Source organism: Terrapene carolina, unplaced genomic scaffold (assembly GCF_002925995.2).
Source record: "Terrapene carolina triunguis isolate 2854851 unplaced genomic scaffold, T_m_triunguis-2.0 Scaffold211, whole genome shotgun sequence".
In the NCBI taxonomy this organism is placed as follows: Eukaryota; Metazoa; Chordata; order Testudines; family Emydidae; genus Terrapene; species Terrapene triunguis.
The window spans coordinates 14,756,634-14,777,302 of NW_020664562.1; the positions used below are offsets into that span (position 1 = coordinate 14,756,634).

Here is a 20,669-nt window from a genome sequence, read left to right on the forward strand (position 1 = left end):
CCTAGGAGCTGGAGGGAAATACCGGCTGCTTCCAAGAGCTGCCTGAGGTAAGTGCCAACTTGGAGCCTGCACCCTGAACTCTCTCCTGCACCCCAACCCTCTGCCCCAGCCCTGAGCCCCCTTCTGCACCCAAACTCTCTCTCAGAGCCCACACCCCCTCCTGCGCTCCGGATGGCTCTGTCCCAGCCTGGAGCCAACACCCCGCACCTCCCAACCCCATCCCAGAGCCTGCACCCCCAGCTAGAGCCCTCACCCTCCCTCGCACCCCAATCCCCTGCCCAAGCCCGGAGCACCCCCCCATACTATGAACCCCTCATTTCTGGCCCCAGCCCCAAACCCGCACTCCCAGGCAGAGACCTCACCCCCTCCTGCACCCCAGACTGGTGAAAATGAGCAAGTGAGCGAGGGTGAGGGAGAGCGAGCATTGGAAGGAGGGGGGTGGAGTAAGTGGGGGGCAGGGCCTCAGAGAAAGGGTAGGGTGGGGCAGGGCAAGGGTGTTCAGTTTTCTGCATTCGGAAAGTTGGCAACCCTAGGGCACCCCCTTCACTCATCTCACTTACAGCAAAGCTACCATTGTGCCTTCTGAATTTTGAGCCAGATGTCAATTAGTCAGTGGTGCAGAATTTTCCCCAAAGTGTTTAAATGAGTTTTAGAAGTACTATAGGAAATAGCAATATTCGTGCTTTGACTTATCTAACACCTTCCAGCTAAGGATTTGACAGAGCTTAGCAAATGTTATTGACTCTCTTTGAGTTAAATATGTATAATCTCCATTTTACAGATAAGAAAACTGAGGCACAGAGAAGTTAAATATTGTCTTCAGGGTCATGAAACAGTTCAGAACTTTTGACTTCCAGTGTTATGCTTTCACCATTAGGCAGTGCCACCAGTACCTGAAGTCACATCATGTGCCACCTTGTTAGAGGTATGGTGTTGCATTAAAGATTCAGTATTGACTAACAGCTGCCACATAGGAGTATGTTTTGAGAAGTGGATGGTTCTTAATAGTGACCTCACAGGACTGGTCTGGCACTTGTGGATCCATGCTACAGCAATCTGAATTTCATGGGAAGACTTCTTGTACAGTAATTCACATGCAAGGATGTCCACTGACAGTGTGATCTCTTGTTATATTTCATAAGAATGTATGAGTGTCTTGTGCCATTTGTACCACACATTCTGCTGAGTGCCCCACTGACTAGTTAAATGCGGAACACTTACAAGGAGAGATCAGAAGTGCATATGTGTGGTACTAAATTAAGGCAATAGGGAGATTATACACATCCCAGATTTGTCTCTTCCTCATTTGAGGTAATAGAACAGTTTAGTTTAATATGCTGCAATGCTAGTTGAACCAGCCTAATACTGAAATGCATTATACATTGTAGCCGGACAAAAATAGTTTTTTGTACAAAAATCAGAGTTAAACATGTAAATATTTATTAGAGGCCTATCCTTTACCAGTGATTTGAAAGAGACCATACGTAGCGATTTCTGTGAAGATGTTTGTCTGCATTTTTAAACTGTAACTCAATAGTCTGTTCATGAGCTCATCAAATTTTGATTCTAGGCGCCTTTCTAACTGCCATGTAAGTATGTTACTTGCTGTGTCATTTTATTGTGTGGGTATCATTGATGTCTTTTGCTTTAGATAAATATTCCTTTATTATATATACTATCAGATTGTATAGCATGTGGGCACATGCAAAGTTGATGTTGTAGGGTTCCATTCCTGTAAATCCTTACTCACATGAATACAGGTTACGCACTTAAGTATTCTCATTGACTGTTGTGGGATGAATAAGATCCTGCACTGTGAGTATAGTTTTCTGGACTGGGCCCTGAGTTAGTAATAGTCCTGGGTGGTTAGACATTGAAATCTGTAAAAAGGTTCACTTTGGGGTATAAACAGAACACGAGAAAATACATAAACACCATGAATAGCTAATACTTAGTAAGGAATGGGAGGAAAAATCATATTCTCATATGGGTTAAGAGATGCAAGAATTGCTTCCTTATGTGCCCCTATTTTGCATTATTTTAAATGCATATCAATAATTCTCTCACATATTATATTCTAACTAGTGCTCTTTACCCCTTCCTCACCTTCCTACACATTTCTTTCTATTTGGAATCGGTGACAGTTGCTGTGATCATTACCTGGGTGTGATAAATTGCATAGCAATCTTCCCAGGAAGATAATGTTCCCATTGAATATGCTTAGGGCACTTCAATTCAAGAAAACTACCAATTTTTCAAGAACACTCATTAATTCTGCTCCTTTTTACATCCAGCTCCACCCTTGTTTTAAATTCCTGAATGATGGTTCATATGGTGTGTTATGGTGCATTAATTTCAATGGGAGTTAGGCACCTCGGCACTTTCAAAAATCACACTAGGCACCTCTCTGGGTCTTAAATTGCCTAAATACCTTTAACAATCTGGACTTCAAAGCCTAAATATGGATTTAGGAGCCTAACTTTAGGCACCCGTGTTTGAGAATGCTGGGCCTAGCCCAGTTCTGAAAAGGGCTGCCAGACCTGGTCACAGATGTGCAGTTTATGGATCTGAAAGGCCTTTTTTTTCTAGCTTCCCTACCTTCAGAAGGCAATCAATCCATTGGTAAATGCCGAAGTATGGTGCTTTAATGAACAGTTTACATTTGGTTATGAAGAGTTGGTAAGAAGGTGAGTGGAAATATGAGGGGTTATGTAAGAGTTGAACTCCAAGGCGATTCTTTCACGTATTCCCAAAATATATAGTTATAGCTGTACACACCGAGTGCATGTGTGTTTAGTGATTTGTGACTCTTGGACCACTTCCAGTATGTGGCTCAGGAGACATATACTTATTAAAGTTAGGTAAAGCCCATTATAAAAAGCGATCTTGATTTGTTGCTAACTAGTGGTGATACATGATGGGGAGGATAGGTGGTAATGAAATTGCAGTTGGGTTGTATAGGAGTCCCACCAGCTGATGCGGTGCTGAGTCAATACATTGTTTCAGTTGCCCTATGAATACCCGTTCCCTTGCCAGCATTTGCTCACATTTGGCCTTGCTTCAATATAACTCCATTCAAGTAGACCTTCCAGAAGACTGTGAACCCAGGGCTCAGTTTAGGTGGATTATCTTAAATGGAATTTTTCTGGTGAATTGACCTGTCCTGAATGTTGTTAAAAAATCATTGCCAATGTGCATGGGATGTGGTCCCATTTGAATCTTTCTTGTAAACCATCTTTGGTCTATTAAAAGCTTTTAGATGTTAGGGCACATGAGGGATCTTGCTCGTTTAATTTAATATAAATCAGGTCAGGATATTTTGAAAAGAAGCTTTGGTTTTGGGTTACTGCATCAATGCAGCTCTTAAACTGACTGTATTTATCCATCTGATCATCTGGCAAATTGAAATCATGCTGACTTCAGAAATGGTTTATTTTCCCAAATGAATGTGCACGCTCTTCCATCAAGACGTTTTGAGGGTGGTGATGGATTTGAAAGGAAACATCTATTATCTTTAATGAGGATTTTCTGCATAAATCTACCAGATCTGTATCAGGGAAGACACTCTGTGCCCCCCAGATCTTTTATTTCAGGCTCTCTGATTACTGAAAAGATTAGTGCTGGGACAACAAAATAATTAAGTTCTTCTTTGAGTGCTTGTTCATGTCCATTCCAATCAGGTGTGTGTGCACCGCGTGCACTATCATCGGAAAGTTTTCCCTTAGCAGCTCCCGTCGGGTCGGCTGTGGAGCCCGCTGGAGTGATGCCTTCATGGCACTCAATATATGACCCTGCCGACCCACCCCAACCCCCCTTCAGTTCCTTCCTACCGTCCGTGACCGCCGTTGGAACAGTGCTCACTTACTCAGCAAGTACTCCCTTAGCGTTCTTCTGTTAGTTATTACAGCTTATAGTTAGTGTTATAGTTAACGTAGTATAGATAGTTAGTTTAGATAGTAGGTTGGGAGCGGGGTCTCTCCCCAATCCCTAACCCCCCTAGGAGTCTGCGGCATGCCGCGAGCACAAGGCTTTAAGCCCTGCGGTGCTTGTATAAACCTATGCCCATCAGTGACTCCCACAACTCTTGTTTAAAGTGTCTGGGGGAAGTGCACCAAACTGAATGGTGCAAAATCTGCAGGGCTTTTCATCCAAGAACCAAAAAGGAGCATGATTTCCAACTAAAACAATTGTTAAGGGAATCTGCTGTCCGCTCACAGCCGGCTGCAGACCACCAGGACCCGGCACCAGGCGCGTCCGTACGGAGTGCTCCGGCATCCGTACGCGACACGGTGCCGAGAAAGGACTGTACCACAAAAGACCGTCAGCACCAGCACTCCCTGGCACCGCATCGAGGGATAATGGCCCAGCACCGCTCAACTTCCCTGGTGCCGCACAAGAGACACAAGAAGGCCGAAAGAGGGCACTCGCCGGTACTGATATCTGTGGGACCGTCAGGAGATGCAAGGGCGCACCCCAGAAAGGACCCGGTGCCAAGTCAGCACGAGTCGGTGCCATTGACTTCAGTACCCCACAGGGGACCGTCAAGTCCGGCACGTAGCAACTCTTCGACAGGGCAGTGCCAGGTGGAGGTGTTAGAGCCACCCTCCATCCCGGACACTTTTGAAGCCGCCAGAGACCTCATCAAGATGACGGCTGGACAGCCCCCAGCTCTCAGAACAAGCCTCCGGTGTCGATAAGACCAGTACGGTCTAGAGGCAAGGCCGCTATGATGCGGCGCTCGCAGTCCCCGGCTCGGCACCATACCCGGCGCCGCTCTCAGTCACCTTCGCCATGGCACCGCTCACCGGCACCAAGCCCCACGAGAGCACCTCCGACATCAGTGACGCGACATTCCCCGTCCCCAACACTGAGGCCAGACCGATCCCCGGTGCCAGAGAGGATCAGCACCGACCCGCAGCACGAGGCATTCAGCCTTGATCGCCGGCACCAGATACCCGCTACTGGTCCCCATCACTGGATCCCGGGCACCGGTCCCCAGCGAGATCATCCAGGAACTGGTCCCCCAGTTCATCACGGCACCAGTCGTCGGTGCCTGGGCCCTCGCACCACCATGGTCTCGCAACTGGTATCTGCTTCCTCGGAGTCTGATGCCAACTTGTACAACTCGATGCACAGTCAACATAGGTCCAAGAGGCAATGAAGGAAGATGCCGCCAGCCTGGCAGCTGCAGTGGCAGCCCCCGGCGCAGTGGCCCTTTTGGACCCCCTGGGCTTACCATCAGGCCCAGGGTACCTTTTGAAGGGGGTTGAGATCAGTAGCATCAGAACACCGGTCACCCCACTCTCCTAGGGACAGGCCTATGCCTCGGGGATCCGAGGCTACTCTGTCCCAACTGCCCCTTCAGTCTCCAGTTTCAGCAGAGGCAACCCCAAAACAGGACCAGTCACAGAGTCAGGATACAGCATCCCAGGCACTAGCTAACTGCCACAGGGGCATTCACTGACCAAGAGGAGGTCAGAGAATTGGAGGGGTAGGAGGACCCGGTACCCCCTCTGGCTTCCTTGTCCTCTTCCCCGATGAAGCTGTGGCAAGGGCGTCAGCTTCGGGCCTTCCTCCAATTGACCATAGGGCACATCAGGACCTCCTTAGGCGGATTGCCCATCACATGGGGTTGCAAGTGGAGGAGGTGGTCAAGGCCGAGGACCCCATTGTGGATATTCTCGCTCCCAAAGGTCCATCACGAGTAGCTCTGCCTTTGATCAAAACTGTTGAAAACAACATAAAGACCCTGTGGCAGACCCCGGCCTCGATTCTGCTGACTGCCAGGGGTGTCAACCCATTCGCAACCCAGAGCAACAAGAAGTGCCCAATGTTCTGCTCCTTCCAGAAACACAGCCTGGGTTCAATCATGGATACGTTTCTGCTACCCTGGGGACCGCTTCATGTATGCCTTCCCATCGGTCCCACTTGTACACAAGATGCTGCTCAAGATCTGCAGGGACACAGTGGAGGTCATTCTGCTGGCCCCTGCGTGGCCCGTCAACGTTGGCACACCACACTTCTGGAGCTGTCAGTGGACACCCCAATCATGCTACCACTCTACCCCGATCTGATCACTCAGGACCAGTCGCCTCCATCACCCAGACCTCCAGTCCCTCCACCTCATGGCCTGGAAGCTTCATGGTTAAACCCCATGGAGCACCTATGTTTGGAGCCGGTAAGGGAGATTCTACTCGGCAGCAGGAAACCTTCCACCAGAGCTACTTATCTAGCCAAGTGGAAGAGATTCACTTGCTGGTGTGCCCAGCAACACCCCCCCCCACCCACTTCAGGCGTCTATACCACTCATCCTGGAGTACCTTCTGCATCTCAAACAGCAGGGCCTAGCTGCAGCATCCATCAGGGTGCACCTTTCTGCTATCTCAGCCTTCCACCCGGGAACATCTGGACGCTCCGTATTAGCTAATCCATGGTAGGATGTTTCCTCAAGGGCTTGGAATGCCAATATCCACAGATTAGGCAACCAGTTTTTGCATGGGACCTTAATCTGGTCCTCACCAGCTCATAGGGCCCCCTTTTGAACTGCTGGTGACTTGCTCCCTGCTCTATTTGTCATAGAAGGTGTCCTTCCTGCTAGCCATCACATCAGCCAGACGGGTGATCAAATTAAAGCTCTGACCCACGTTACACGGTCTTTCACAAGGACTAGGTACAGCTCAGGCCTCACCCAGCCTTCCTCCTCAAAGTAGTGTCCCAATTCCACACTGGTCAAGACATTTTTCTGTCCGTCTTCTATCCTAAGCCTCACACCAGTACCCGGAGCAGAGGCTGCACTCACTGGATGTTCGGAGAGCACTAGCATTCTACATTGAGCGTACAAAACCATTCAAGAAGTCAAACCAACTGTTTGTGGCGGTAGCAGACCGTTTGAAAGGACTCCTGGTCTCATCTCAAAGAATATCTTCCTGGATCACATCCTGCATCCGCACATGTTACAAGTTAGTCAAGGTCCCAGTCCCAACTCTTACGGCACATTCCACAAGGGCACAACCCTCGTCAGCTGTGTTCCTGGCCCAGATCCCGACACAAGAGATCTTCAGCAACAACTTGCATACGTTTACCTCTCACTATGCTATCACCCAACATGCCAGAGATGATGCAGCATTCAGCAGGATGGTGCTCCAATCAGTGATTCCTTAACTCCGACCCCACATCCGGGGTAGAGCTTGGGAGTCACCTGATTGGAATTGACGTGAACAAGCACTCAAAGAAGAAAAGACGGTTACTTACCTTCTCGTAACTGTTGTTCTTCAAGATGTGTTGTTCACGTCCATTCCAATACCCACCCTCCTTCCCCTCTGTCGGAGTAGCCTGCAAGAAGGAATTGAAGGGGAGTCGGGTTGGCAGGATCATATATTGAGCACCATAAAGGCGCCACTCCAGGGGGTTCCACAGCCGACCCAACGGCAACTGCTAAGGGAAAACTTTCCGACGACCATGCACGCAGCACGCGCACACCTGATTGGAATGGATGTGAACAACACATCTCAAAGAACAACAGTTGCAAGAAGGTGAGTAATCATCTTTTTGCAGTACATAGCACTTACAGACTGCACTGCTTTGTCATTCAAGGATCACAAAGTGCTAGGTGGGTCAGTATTGTTATCCCCATTCAGTGGTGGGGAAACTGTCACACAGCAGAGATTATATGACTTGTCCAAGATCACATTTTCTTTGCTGCAGTGTTTACTCAAGTGTTGCCCCTAATACACGACTCTTCACTCGAGTGTGGTGGTGCTTTTAAATCAAGTTGGCTGAGGGTACAGGCTGCGTCTGGAGTTAACACAACTCATCAACTGCTAAGGACTTGTCTGCATGGGAAGTTAGTGCCCAGCAAGCTACAATGTGAATTTACAGCACTAGCTACTCTGCACTTACACTGCATGTGGACAATCTTACCATGCATCAGAAGTGCCTCTGTGTGCTTTAGGTTAATATGCTTTAAAGTGCTAACCATCTTAGCTTGCTGCTCACTAACTTCTCTTGTAGACAGGCCCTAACACAATCACACTGTGCAGCTCAAGAGTTACTTTGCAGCGTGGTTACTCACACTTCAGAGTAGTTAACTCAAGTTACCTACATTCGAGTTAACTCTGCAATGAAGATTTAACCACATGAGTCAGTGACATAATTGGGAATTAGAACCCAGATCTCCTGAGTCTAATCCTTCCACCCTATCTACCAGACCACTCAGATTTAACCATTTGTAATTATTACTTAGTTACAGAAGTCAAGAAATTATTACTTTACAAAATTTGAGTAAGACTGGCACTGAATTTTAGAACGTTTACTGTTCATTTTATTTAAATGAATCCCTGTGCTTACAGGATTGCTTCCAATCTACACAGTCATTTGCTCATAATGGGAACTTTTTGTCTATTTCTAGGGTAGAAATCTAGTCACAGGGGAGCTTGGCTACTTTCCAAGTGATGCCGTAAAGCCTTGCCCATGCGTAAGTACAAATGTTTAATTGTGTTTGTCGGTATAATAGTTTCCTCAGGAACATTCATAGGAAAAGTTGCCTGGTTCATACCAGGGTTTCATTAATCCTGCCTTGTGGGAAGCATTATTTTAGTTTTTGTGTTTGTATGTTACATTCGATGTTGTTTAAAAATATAACATTCTAATGCTTTTGGTTATTGGATTTAAATTGTAAGTGTTAAGCAAACATGCTCAAGAGATAGATTTTAACTTTTGGGAGTTTAATAAATTAAATTGTCTAAAGAGTTTTCAGATAAATACAATCAGACTATAGAACAAATATATTGTGCAGTAAAGCTGTTGGGTTTTTTTACAGTGAGATGAAAATGCTGTGGTTTTAATCTGTTTCCCAGTCACTTTGAATTACAGAGAGAGATTATACCATAAATAGTGAGTTTAAAAAAAACCCTGTAAAAGTAAAAATAGAATAAAGAACAAACAAATGAATAAATAAACCCTCCAACCAGATCTTTCAACATACTTCTGTGTCCCTGTATGCTTTGACCTGCCTGTGTTTTGTGTTAAGAGGACAAATACTCTCAAAATACTAAAAACTGCAGCAGGATAACGATAAGAAAAATTAATTTACAGTATGTACTCCTAATTTTTGTATGAGCATGTTAATATATTGTGCACTCCTTCATTGTGACTTTCCATAATACTTTGGATCAGATCACCATTGTGTTACTCCAGATTTAATGTAGTATAACTCCATTGAAATTAGTGGAGTTACATTGGTATTAAACCAGAATAATACAATGGTTAAGGGGCTCCCTTGCTTTGCTGTAAACATGCTTTAACTTGATTCAGAACTAAATTCAACTCTATTAATAAATCTACTTTGATTACAACATTCAAGATGTCATCATGATGGTAATGTTATTAGGTAGCAACCTTTTAATGGATAAAACAGTTTTGACACATTATGATGGCCTTTAAGGTTTAGATCAAACCTTAACTCCAAAATAAATCTCTACATTAGTAATACATCATAATATTGTTTAACAGCAGATCAACAAATCTTTTACCATTTATAATTAGGGTTGTCGATTAATCGCAGTTAACTCATGCGATTAACTCAAAAAAATTAACTCCAGTTAAAAAAAAAATCGTGATTAATCGCACTGTTAAACAATAGAATACTAATTGAAATGTATTAAATATTTTTGGATGTTTTTCTACATTTTCACATATATTGATTTCTATTACAACACAGAATATAAAGTATACAGTGCTCACTTTATATTATTATTTTTAATTACAAATATTTGCACTGTAAAAATGATAAAATAAATAGAATTTTTAAATTCACCTCATACAAGTACTGTAGTGCAATCTCTTTATTGTGAAAGTGTAACTTACAAATGTAGATTTTTTTTGTTCTATAACTGCACTCAAAAACAAAACAATGTAAAACTTTAGAGCCTACAAGACCACTCAGTCCTCCTCCTTGTTCAGCCAATTGCTAAGACAAACAAATATATTTACATTTACGGGAGATACCGCTGACTGCTTCTTATTTACAATGTCACCTGAAAGTGAGAACAGGCATTCACTTAGCATTTTTGTAGCCGGCGTTGCAAGGTATTTACGTGCCAGATATACTAAACATTCATATGCCCCTTCATGCTTTGGCCACCATTCCAGAGGACATGCTTCCATGCTGATGATGGTTGTTAAAAAAATTATTCATTAATTAAATTTGTGACTGAACACCTTGGGGGAGAATTGTATGTCTCCTGTTCTGTTTTACCTGCCATATATTTCATGTTATAGCAGTCTCAGATGATGACCCAGCACATTTTCGTTTTAAGAACACTTTCACAGCAGATTTGACAAAACGCAAAAAAAGTACCAATGTGAGATTTCTAAGGATAGATACAGCACTCAACCCAAAGTTTAAGGATCTGAAGTGCCTTCCAAAATCTGAGAGGGACAAGGTGTGGAGCATGCTTTCAGATGTCTTAAAAGAGCAACACTCTGAAGCAGAAACTACAGAACCCGAACCACCAAAAAAGAAAATGAACCTTCTGCTGGTGGCTTCTGACTAAGATGATGAAAATGAACATGCATCGGTCTGCTCTGCTTTGGATCGTTATTGAGCAGAACCTGTCATCAGCATGTCTTCTGGAATGGTGGTTGAAACATGAAGGGACATATGAATCTTTAGCACATCTGGCACGTAAATATCTTGTGGCACCGGCTACCACAGAGCCATGTGAACGCCTGTTCTGACTTTCAGGTGACATTGTAAACAAGATGTGGCCAGCATCATCTCCTGCAAATTGTAACCAAACTTGTTTGTCTGAGCAATTGGCTGAAGTAGCACTGAGTGGACTGTAGGTTCTAAAGTTTTACATTGTTTTATTTTTGAATGCAGTTATTTTTTGTACATAATCCTGCATTTGTAAGTTCAACTTTCATTATAAAGAGATTGCACTACAGTACTTGTATTAGGTGAATTGAAATATATTATTTCTTTTGTTTTTTACAGTGCAAATATTTGTAAGCAAAAATAAATAAAGTGAACACTGTATTCTGTGTTGTAATTGAAATCAATATATTTGAAAATGTAGAATCATCCAAAAATATTTAAATAAATGGTATTCTATGATTGTTTAACAGTGCGATTAATCTTTTTAATTGCTTGACAGCCCTATTTATAATCTCACAATCCTATTCACAGAGATACTTATCATTCCATTGTTACTTTAAATTTAAGGCTATGTCTACACTATGCAGCTCTTAGCGACACGGCTGTGTCGCTACAGCTGTGCTGCTAAAAGGCGCGCAGTGTAGCCGCTGTTTGTCGGTTTTTGTCGTTCAGTTGCCAGTTTAAACATAGCCTTAGTCCTATTAAACAGAGTGACAATGCAGATGCCTGATAAAGATAATATACTACTCATCAAAATGTTATGTAACAGAGCTTAACTTTTTTTGTAACCCTATTACCATATTTTATTAAGCATAAAGGCTGTGGCAGTTTAGTGTCCCACAGTCATGCTGGATGGTGTTGGGTACAGTCAGCACATGCCTTGAGCTAGTGTCAATCATTGGAGCTGCCCTGTGGATTTAGAAACGCCACTCTAGGGCAGTACCTAAGATAAATATAGGGGGCTACTGTAAATACTGTGGAGATCATATTTATTTATCCGGCAAAATCAGCTCATTTTGAAAGAGTACCACCGTCGTTTAAAGTGGGAAACTCACATAGTTAAGGAAAAACTCTTCTGTTAAAGCTACCACCGCAACACAAAGATTACTTAGTGTCTAGTGACATAGCTTTCTGCTAAATTTAGAAATATACTATTAAGCAGAGGATTGAATGAAAATAACATGATTTTACAGTATGAATAATATTTATTCATGACATGTTAGCAACCAGAGGCATAAACTGACAAGAAAGATGAATTGATTCTTCACCACTGCTAACTTGGAAGGGGAAAATATAAACATCTTATTATGACAAACAATGCAGTTAAAGATACCGAAACAGCTATCAGATTTTTAACGTATTATAACTTGTACTATTATTAGTGTTACAGTCTTTACAACCGGCCAATATAAAAATGCCCAGAAACAGCATAAAATACATATATCAAAAGGCTTAGGAATGAATATTGAATGAAAAATTGCTGAGTTCCAGAATATCAAATTCCAGTCTCTTCTCAGCTATACCTATAAATGCTTTATTCTTATTGCAATATGCAGTATTTGTCAGCAGACATTTTTATACCATATGAATAGTATCAGAGTCTGTGTCTTTTGTTCAGTTTTCTCATTGCGGTTGCTTGGATTTGGATGTATAATACAGTGCAAGCCAACAGCTTCTAGTACAATGTTTGATTGTTTTCTTTTTTCTCTGCAATGGACAATCTTTATTTTACAACTCAACACACTCGGGGTTGAAAAGGATTAATGATTGCTGGTGTTCTAGCCGTCTGCAACCAAAATGACCTGCTATGATAGATGAGCCAAACCAATTTAGAATTTCAGATTCCATCCAATATAGGACTGTATGGGAGGGTAGTGGTCTTCCTAATTGCCACTACTGTCTTGCCACTGCCACACTCACATCAAGTAATTTGAACTACTTTCCAAACTTCATTCTAACAATACAAAACATTCAAAATGTAAAATTCTGTAGGCTAACATAATTATAGAAGTATCTTACATATAAAGACTGGCTTTATATACACTGGGCTTTTTCCTGACAGTTTTTGACTGGAGCAGCTTCACTAATGATAGGAAGGTAGGAGTGCTAGCTGTCAGCATTTTTAACGTTTAGACCGTCTCTCAGCCAGGTGGGAATGATGCCTGAGCTCTATCTACTACGCTGTTGGTAGCAACGGCCTAGCTGGTTTCATTCTGATATAATGCTGCTTTATTTTCCTAGTGCTTGTCAGAGGTTCGTGTAGGGATATGAGAGAATGTGTCACCAACTAAATCCCAGCCCATGTCTGTTGTAGCTAAGCTTTGATGCAATGGTGTTACAAATGGACAGTATACTTTTTGAATTTGTTTAGGCTGTCATGGCTTTGGAGTCCATTATAGATTCACAGCTGCTCTCCTTCTTGTTCTCTTACAACATATACTGACATTTGGCTAGCAATAATTCCATTCCTGATCTCTTTGCATTTTACAAAAGCCTTCCATTGTTCTGGTTAACTCTTGCCCTCTCTCCCCCAATCTCTCTGCCTAGTCTAATTGCTTTTAACACCATCCTGGGTGGAAGATTTATTATCATACAAATAAATAGGTCACACTATTCTTAGAGCAGAACTCTTTAACATATTGACAACAAATTCACACTAGTGGCGCCTTTGTGCTTTGGGGAAAATACAGTTTTTGGTGATAATGTAATACAGATTGTCGGCATTAAAATCATAGATTCAGATGCATTCAAATAAGGTTAAGAGGCTGGTTATCTGTCCAAAGTACCTTTTACAAAAGCACTTAGGAGGAAAAATTGGCAATCACACAAAATGCTAAGGGCAGTAAGCAGGACTCTGAGCTCTGCAAAGGTCATTTCGGAACCTGAACCTTACAATTTGGATCACAAGGGTTGGAAGCAAATCTACACTATGCAGGATGGGAAGTTCAAGCTAGCCAAACTTGTGCCCTCCAAGAGAGTCTCAGGGGTTTTGGTATCTGTTGGTGGGGAGCATGGAAGTCAGCTGGGGAAATATTCATTCAATTCACATATTGTATATGCATATATATACTATCCTTTTTTGTATGTTTGATTTTAGTTTATTTTAAACTATTTGAAAATTAAATAAAGCAGGAACACATTTTGAAAGGACAACTATTTAAATTCAAGTTTAAGAGTAAAACTTGTGTCATGCAAATGTATTAATAAATTCATACAATACCTCAGAAATGTATGGATTATTCAGTTAACCATCTCAAGAGATTATATAACATGCCACCTAAGCTTTTACTTCAACTAAGAATAGTGCCTTTTCAAGGCAATCTAATTCAAAAAGCACTTAGTGAATTTAATGTGCATCATTGTACATTCAGTTGCACACTTTAATGATGCATTGCAACAATATGCCCTATTAGATGAGCATTTTATGGATGAAATGAGAGTGGAGGCACTGCCAAAATCCACTTCAGATAGATTAAGAAAAAAAAGCAATATGGAATTTGTAGCACTTATCTGTCCAAAATTTAAAAAAAACTCCCCCAACAACAACAACAAAATACATTAGCTTAATATTCTGTCCTGTTTTCGGACCTATACGAGGTATTCACACTATTACTTTATTCTGAATAAAGTAGACTAATAGATGAAGAAATGTGATCAATCTGATTCTTATCCCCTTGGTTTGATGTAGGGTATTTGGTCATTAGATCAGTGCTAACTAATTTGTGAGTCAATTAGAAAAATATTCTTTAAATAATTATATTCTATGATATCTTTTTACATCCTAGGTGCCTAAACCAGTAGACTACTCTTGCCAACCATGGTGAGTCCTGGACTAGTCCTATGAAAATCACGTTGAAATAGACAGCCATAGAGAGAAAACTGTGTTTATCACAATCTAATTTAAATTGCTTTAACCTTTCTTGGCTTCTGAAGAAGGTATTGTGTAGCAGTTTTGGAAAACAACACTGAATATGCACTGCCTAAAAGCATTTCTCATATAATAATGTGCTTAATGATTTTGACATTTTGTTTACAAGTCTATATATACACAGTCTGTATCCCAGAGGTCTCTAAAGTGGTATAAGAAAAAATCAGTACAACATGAATTATGCAAGAAGATCTTACATTTTAAGTGGCTAAACAAAATGAAGAAAGTGATATTTTGTTTTGTGAATAATTCTGCTGAAATTTTGTTAGACAGAAAAGCTATCTATTAAGTGATGTAAATAGACAATGTATCAACTCTACAACCACTGTCAAAGTGAATCATAATGTAGTGTAAACCCTCTGCTCTGGAGTGAATTTGACTTAAAAGGATTATAAATGCACAGTGACTGATTCTGTTTTTACAAATTTATTCCTGATTTATACTGGGTTGCAGTAAGTGAAATCAAAATCAGATCCACTGATCCAAACAAAAACTTAGCTTTCATAGACAGTGAATAAAATCCCAAAGGGGAAAAGTTGCTGTTTTTAATTTGATTCTAGCTTCAATTATGCTCCTTATAGTTTTGACAGAAGAAAGGACAAAAATAGCATTGTGTTCAAAAACTAAAGTTGAGGTTCTTTCAGGATAAAACTTTATTTTCTAAGCATTTGTAACTTAAACGTGGGAAATTGCCTTAGGCTGAAACTTGCCTTAAAAAGTCTCAGCCTGGGAGCTCATATTTTGTGATAATTTGAAGAACATCCTCTCTAATACTTTCTTTTAAAACTAAAAGTAGCCCCAAAGTTGAAATTTGAATTTTTTTGTGATATTTAAAGATTTTTTAATGATAGATTAAGTAGTGTAACTATATATACAACTGGATTAAGAATCTTAATGTATTATAGTTATATGTATTCATTTTAAAAAATTGTGCACAGTACTGGTTCCAAATATTGACTGAAATTATTCTGCTTTTAAAAAGTAAAAATAAGCAATTGTTTCATTTTAATAAATGCACATTTTTTCCCCACAGTTAAAAATGTAGGCCCCAATTCTGCAAGCAGATCTCTGCAGGCAGACCCTTATGGAATCTTTTGTCTCAACCATTTCAGACCTGGCCATAGTTTAGGGCTGAAGTAGATTTTGAATCTCATCTGTTGGGGTTTAGTCTGCACATTTACATTTTAGCCTTTAGAGTAAAATAAATAAATATGAATCAAATGAAATTATTTTTGTTTGTTTAAAAACAAAATTAGTGCATCAGTTGGCTGATTCTCCAGTCTCTTACACCAACTTCACCTGAAGGCAGTGGAGTTACACTAGTACAAGACTGGTATAACATAGTGTATATACAAAATATTTCAAATAAGTAAATTCCATCACCTGGTCCAGGCCACCGTTTAATTATATTTTCAGTATAGGCCCCAGTTCAGCAAAGTACTTCAGTATGTGCTTAAGTGCTTTTGAAGTCAGTGGGGTTTAGGCACATGTTTAAGGTTTTGTCTACACTACCACTTTTGACGGTAAAACACCCCCCTAAGTTTCACCAGTAAAATTGCTGGTCCCAACATAGCTAATGCCGCTCATTGGGGGTGGTTTAATTATGCCAGCAGGAGAGCTCTCTCCTGCCAGCAAAGAGCAGCTACGTGGGAGACCTTACAGCGGCACACTTGTAGTGGTACAGCTGTGCCGCTGTAAGGTCCGTAGTGTAGACATAGCCTAAAAGTTAGCACATGCATAAGTGCTTTCCTAAACAGGGATGAACTTAATCTTGTGCTTCAGTGCTTTTCTGAATAGAAGCCGTAGTCCTTTGTGCCCAAAAGTGGGAGAGCATATTGCACATTTTACCATTACTTATAAATTTCTGTGCTTTTTATTATTTTCCTGCACAATCTTGAAATACAGTTCATTTACCAGTAGCTTTTGACGTATCTTTCATTCACCATCTCATGTAAAATATTGGAACATTAAATTGTGTATTGGAAAGACCTACTGCACAGCTTCAAAGATGAGCATGACTAGTATTTATTTGCTTTCCCTACAGGTATGCAGGAGCAATGGAGAGGCTGCAAGCTGAGAGTGAACTTATTAACAGGGTAAATAGAACTTACTTGGTGCGACACAGGACCAAAGAGTCAGGAGAATACGCAATAAGCATTAAGTAAGTGGGACAAGCACTTTTACAGAAATAGATTTCCTGTTTTCATTATTGCCTAGGCAGATGTTTGTAATCAATAAATACAGAAAATCATGAATCTCATTGCAGCTTAGATAATCATCTAATATCCTGTCACTTAGTGCATAAAAATATCAGTTGCTGGAAAAGTAGTTCAGGCATAGGACAAAAAGTGTAAATCAGCATAGCGCCCCTGAAGTTAATGGAAAGATACCAGTTTACAGTGGCCTCTTGGATACTAACAGGCAATTGTTTAGTCCTGATTCAACTCCTGTTGATGTTAAGGGGAGTCAGTTCAAGTCTTTAGTTTCTAGGACATTTCAGTAAAGAGTGTGTTAGCAAATACATTTCAGTAGAGTGTGTTCGTTCTATCAGCACAAATTACTAAGCGAGTCTTGTTTGTTTCTGCATCGATCCTCAATATGAACTTGAAAGCAAGCAATATATGGGATCCCCTAATTAGAAGTAACTTTTTTTTCGGCATACAGGCTACATCTTCATTCATACACTAATAAATATATTTGGTTAATTAGATGTCAACTGTGTATTGGCATGGATATACATTTCGTCTTTAGAATTTATTCATGTAGTGTTTTTGAGGTATGCCCTCGGGTAATTATTGATCACCACTGATTAAAAACACATTTATATTAATAAGTTATTAATTGCCCACAGGTACAATAACGAAGTGAAACACATCAAGATTTTAACAAGAGATGGCTTTTTTCACATTGCAGAAAATAAGAAATTTAAAAGTTTAATGGTAAGTATTGATTAGGTTTTTTCAGTGTGCAATTCCCATGTAACTATTGCTGTTAAAGTGCATGGTGGTTCTCTAGATTTGCAGAAATGTGGTATGCAGAAATACTTTCAGGTTAGAATCATGTCCATCATTCCTTTATATATTTGTGATGTTCAGTCTTAGATGTCAGTGAAGATGGTGTTGGTGTATGCTTAAAAATATTTGTATGTAAAATTAGAGCCAGCTTGGGGCCCTTCAGTGATATGCTTGAGAGGGGAAGAAACCTGCACATGGTCAGTAACTGGTGAAGTCTCTGCATTCACCTGAGAGCAGAGATTACTCCCTGGTAGTATTCCTCTTCATGCTAACCACCCCAAAAAGGGCAGGGAGTAGGCTGGACAATGACCCTTGCACATCTAATAAGCCTTAGATGTCAGGGGACATTCTCCTGCCTGTTTCCTGGCCTGTGCTAATAAGGGACTATGCTACCCCAGAAGAGAAATTTTGTTTTTCTGTCACACATCAATATAGGCCAGTGCCTGTCGAGCACAGTCTGGTGCTCGGGTTGTCTCTACCCAAAGAGGTTTTTTTTATTGTTGCTACCACTGGTTCCGCTCTTGCCATGTAAGTAGTAGTGTTGATAAGGCTCTAGGTGGTTTCTGGCATTTTCAGTTTTGTGTTGGCTAACCCTGTTGGGACCAGCTCTGTCTAACCCTGTTCAGAATGTCTGGTGTATATAGAATAAACGTTGTGTCTTATCTATCATGGCACTCTCAACACTGACAAACTGTTCAGCTTTCAGCTGAGGAGTCCCACAAGCTGTATAACCAGCGTTGTGTCCCTCTATAGCGTGGGTGGCCAAACTTACTGACCCTCTGAGCCGCATACGACAATCTTCAGAAGTTCAAGAGCCGAGGCGCATCTGCCAGGGCTTGGGGCTTCTGCCCCTCGGGAGGCACCTGCCAGGGCTCGGGGCTTCAGCCCCACTCTGCTGAAGCCCCGAAACCCAGCAGGCATGCCCCGCGGTGCTGAAACCCCAAGACCCTCCTCCCCATTAGGTAGAACCCCCTATCTCACCACCCCACTGCAAGGCAGGGGTCCTGAGCTCTCCCCTCCCCCCTCTGCCCAAGTCTGGTAGGTAGAGAATAGAGGGGGTTGTGTTCTTTACCTGTAAAAGAGCTGCATGCAGCTTGCGAGCCCCAGTTTGGCCACTCCTTGTCTATAGCAAAGGGGGCATATCCAGAGAATGGACCTGTGACTGGAGTGCTGACATACTACAGAAAACCTTAGCTGGAGTAATGGCCCATTGGGATCATTGTCACCCAGCCTAAGTAAAACAGCTGCTTTAATTTATGATGGGGGCCAAAGTGTTGTGGATGGGGGAATACAAAAGTGGTCCCTCCCGCCACCTTCAGGTCCTACACCAAGCAAAGCTGAGCCACGCTCAAGAATTGAGCCCAAGTCGTCATAATTGCCTTGTACAGTGTGTTTTCATTTTGTTACTGATTTAAAATGTTTCCCCAGAATCCTCTGGTAACGGGGAGAAAACCTTTTGAATCCTGAAATCTTCTTTGGATGATTTTCTCAATAAGAATCCTGACCCTTTATTTTGTTAATACTTATACATATAAGGAGTCTGAATGAAGTACCTCAAATGCATTTGTAAAATTTCACCAAGCAAGCTTTTGCTGGTATGGTGTTAAGGGAAGCTAGTTCAATATATTATATTTAGATCAATCAGTTAAATAACACTTACACTGCACCTTTCCTGCATACCGCTTCAGAGCACTCTACAAACAATATATTCAAATGAAGGATAATGCAAAGCAAGAACGGGGAAGGATGTTGCAAAACAAGACAGTCTTAAGACTTGATTTAAATTTAGCACATGATAAAAAAGGGTTCCAGTCTTTAAAGCAAGAATATTCTGTGAGTGACAAGGAGTTAAACCAAGATCTACACTCAGTGTGATCCTATCTCAAGAAATCCTCATTTGAATGCAAGCAGCATAGACCCCATGGCAAGTACACTCCAAGCTGATTTCACAAACTGATGTGTGTCTTCACTTGGCAGTGAAGTTCTCTTAGAACAAGAGCAGTGTGCCCAGAGATCTCAGTTTTGATAACAAGAGAGCTCAATAGAACTTGCAAATGCATGAGGGAAGGGGTAAACAAACATTTCAGTAGTCCATTTGGGAAATGATGAAAGGGATATCAATATCTTGTCAAGACATCTCATCTGGAGTCAGATCCTGCAGAATTTCCTTAGGTGATGGTGAGACAGTTTTACAGTGTGTTTGATACAGATCTCAAAAGAACGCTGCAAATCAGAAATAACTACAGGATTGCCAGCTTCGAAAGCAAAAGAATGGAGCTCCCATCAAAGGCGACAAACAGGGAAGATAACAGAAACCTATGCTGAAAAGGCCCATCAGTAGCAGTTTGGCCTTGTTAACATTCAGTTTGAAAAAGTTGCTTGATTCCCTAACCGTAGTATTATAAAGTATGCCATGCAATGGTAGAACAGACTGATGGATCTATGTGAGCACCATTGGCATGTGCCATAGACCAATTACTTTGCTGTAGAGACCAAGAACATCATCAATACTGTCCAGAAGAAGCACGTAAATCCAGTACAAACTTAGTTTTTAGAGTGGATCTGAGTGGTAGGGAAAACCAAATCAGCTATCATGAGAGCCCAAAGCAATGACCTGCAATGGCACTGTACATTTCTTTTAAGGTAATAAACGAAAGTAGGAGCTCTCCAACCCTGCTTTTTATTTATCAAATATACTGTGAAAACTATGGCTGTCATGTGGAGAACTTAGGGTGCCTGGCTATAACATGTAAGAATCCAGTAATATAGGGCCAGATCCTGAGCCTGTGTACTCGTATCTCAATTGACTTCAGTGGAGCCTGGTTTACATTGGCTGAGGATATGACCATTCGTCTCTCTCTAGACTCGTCACAGTAGATGTGTATATCAAATGTTTAAAGTCATCATTTTTCAAATCATTTTGGTGTAAATAATTAACACAAACGAAAGTTTTAAAACAGTGGTTCTCAAACCTTTGTACTGGTGACCCCTTTCACATAGCAAGCCTCTGAGTGCTACCCCCCCTTATAAATTAAAAACACTTTTTAATATATTTAACATCATTATAAAT

The 20,669-nt window shown here is 41.4% G+C and overlaps 1 protein-coding gene across 1 annotated transcript in view; it reads left to right on the forward strand.

The window, feature by feature from the left end:
* The window catches only part of LOC113407403 (guanine nucleotide exchange factor VAV3), a 242,137-nt gene that overhangs the window by 206,358 nt on the left and 15,110 nt on the right, over positions 1 to 20,669 (forward strand). Inside the window, exons 21-24 of the mRNA XM_026655888.1 lie at positions 8,408 to 8,473; positions 14,443 to 14,477; positions 16,630 to 16,746; positions 17,437 to 17,524. Coding sequence (XP_026511673.1) covers positions 8,408 to 8,473; positions 14,443 to 14,477; positions 16,630 to 16,746; positions 17,437 to 17,524 — 306 coding nt within the window. The remainder of the gene's footprint in view (positions 1 to 8,407; positions 8,474 to 14,442; positions 14,478 to 16,629; positions 16,747 to 17,436; positions 17,525 to 20,669) is intronic.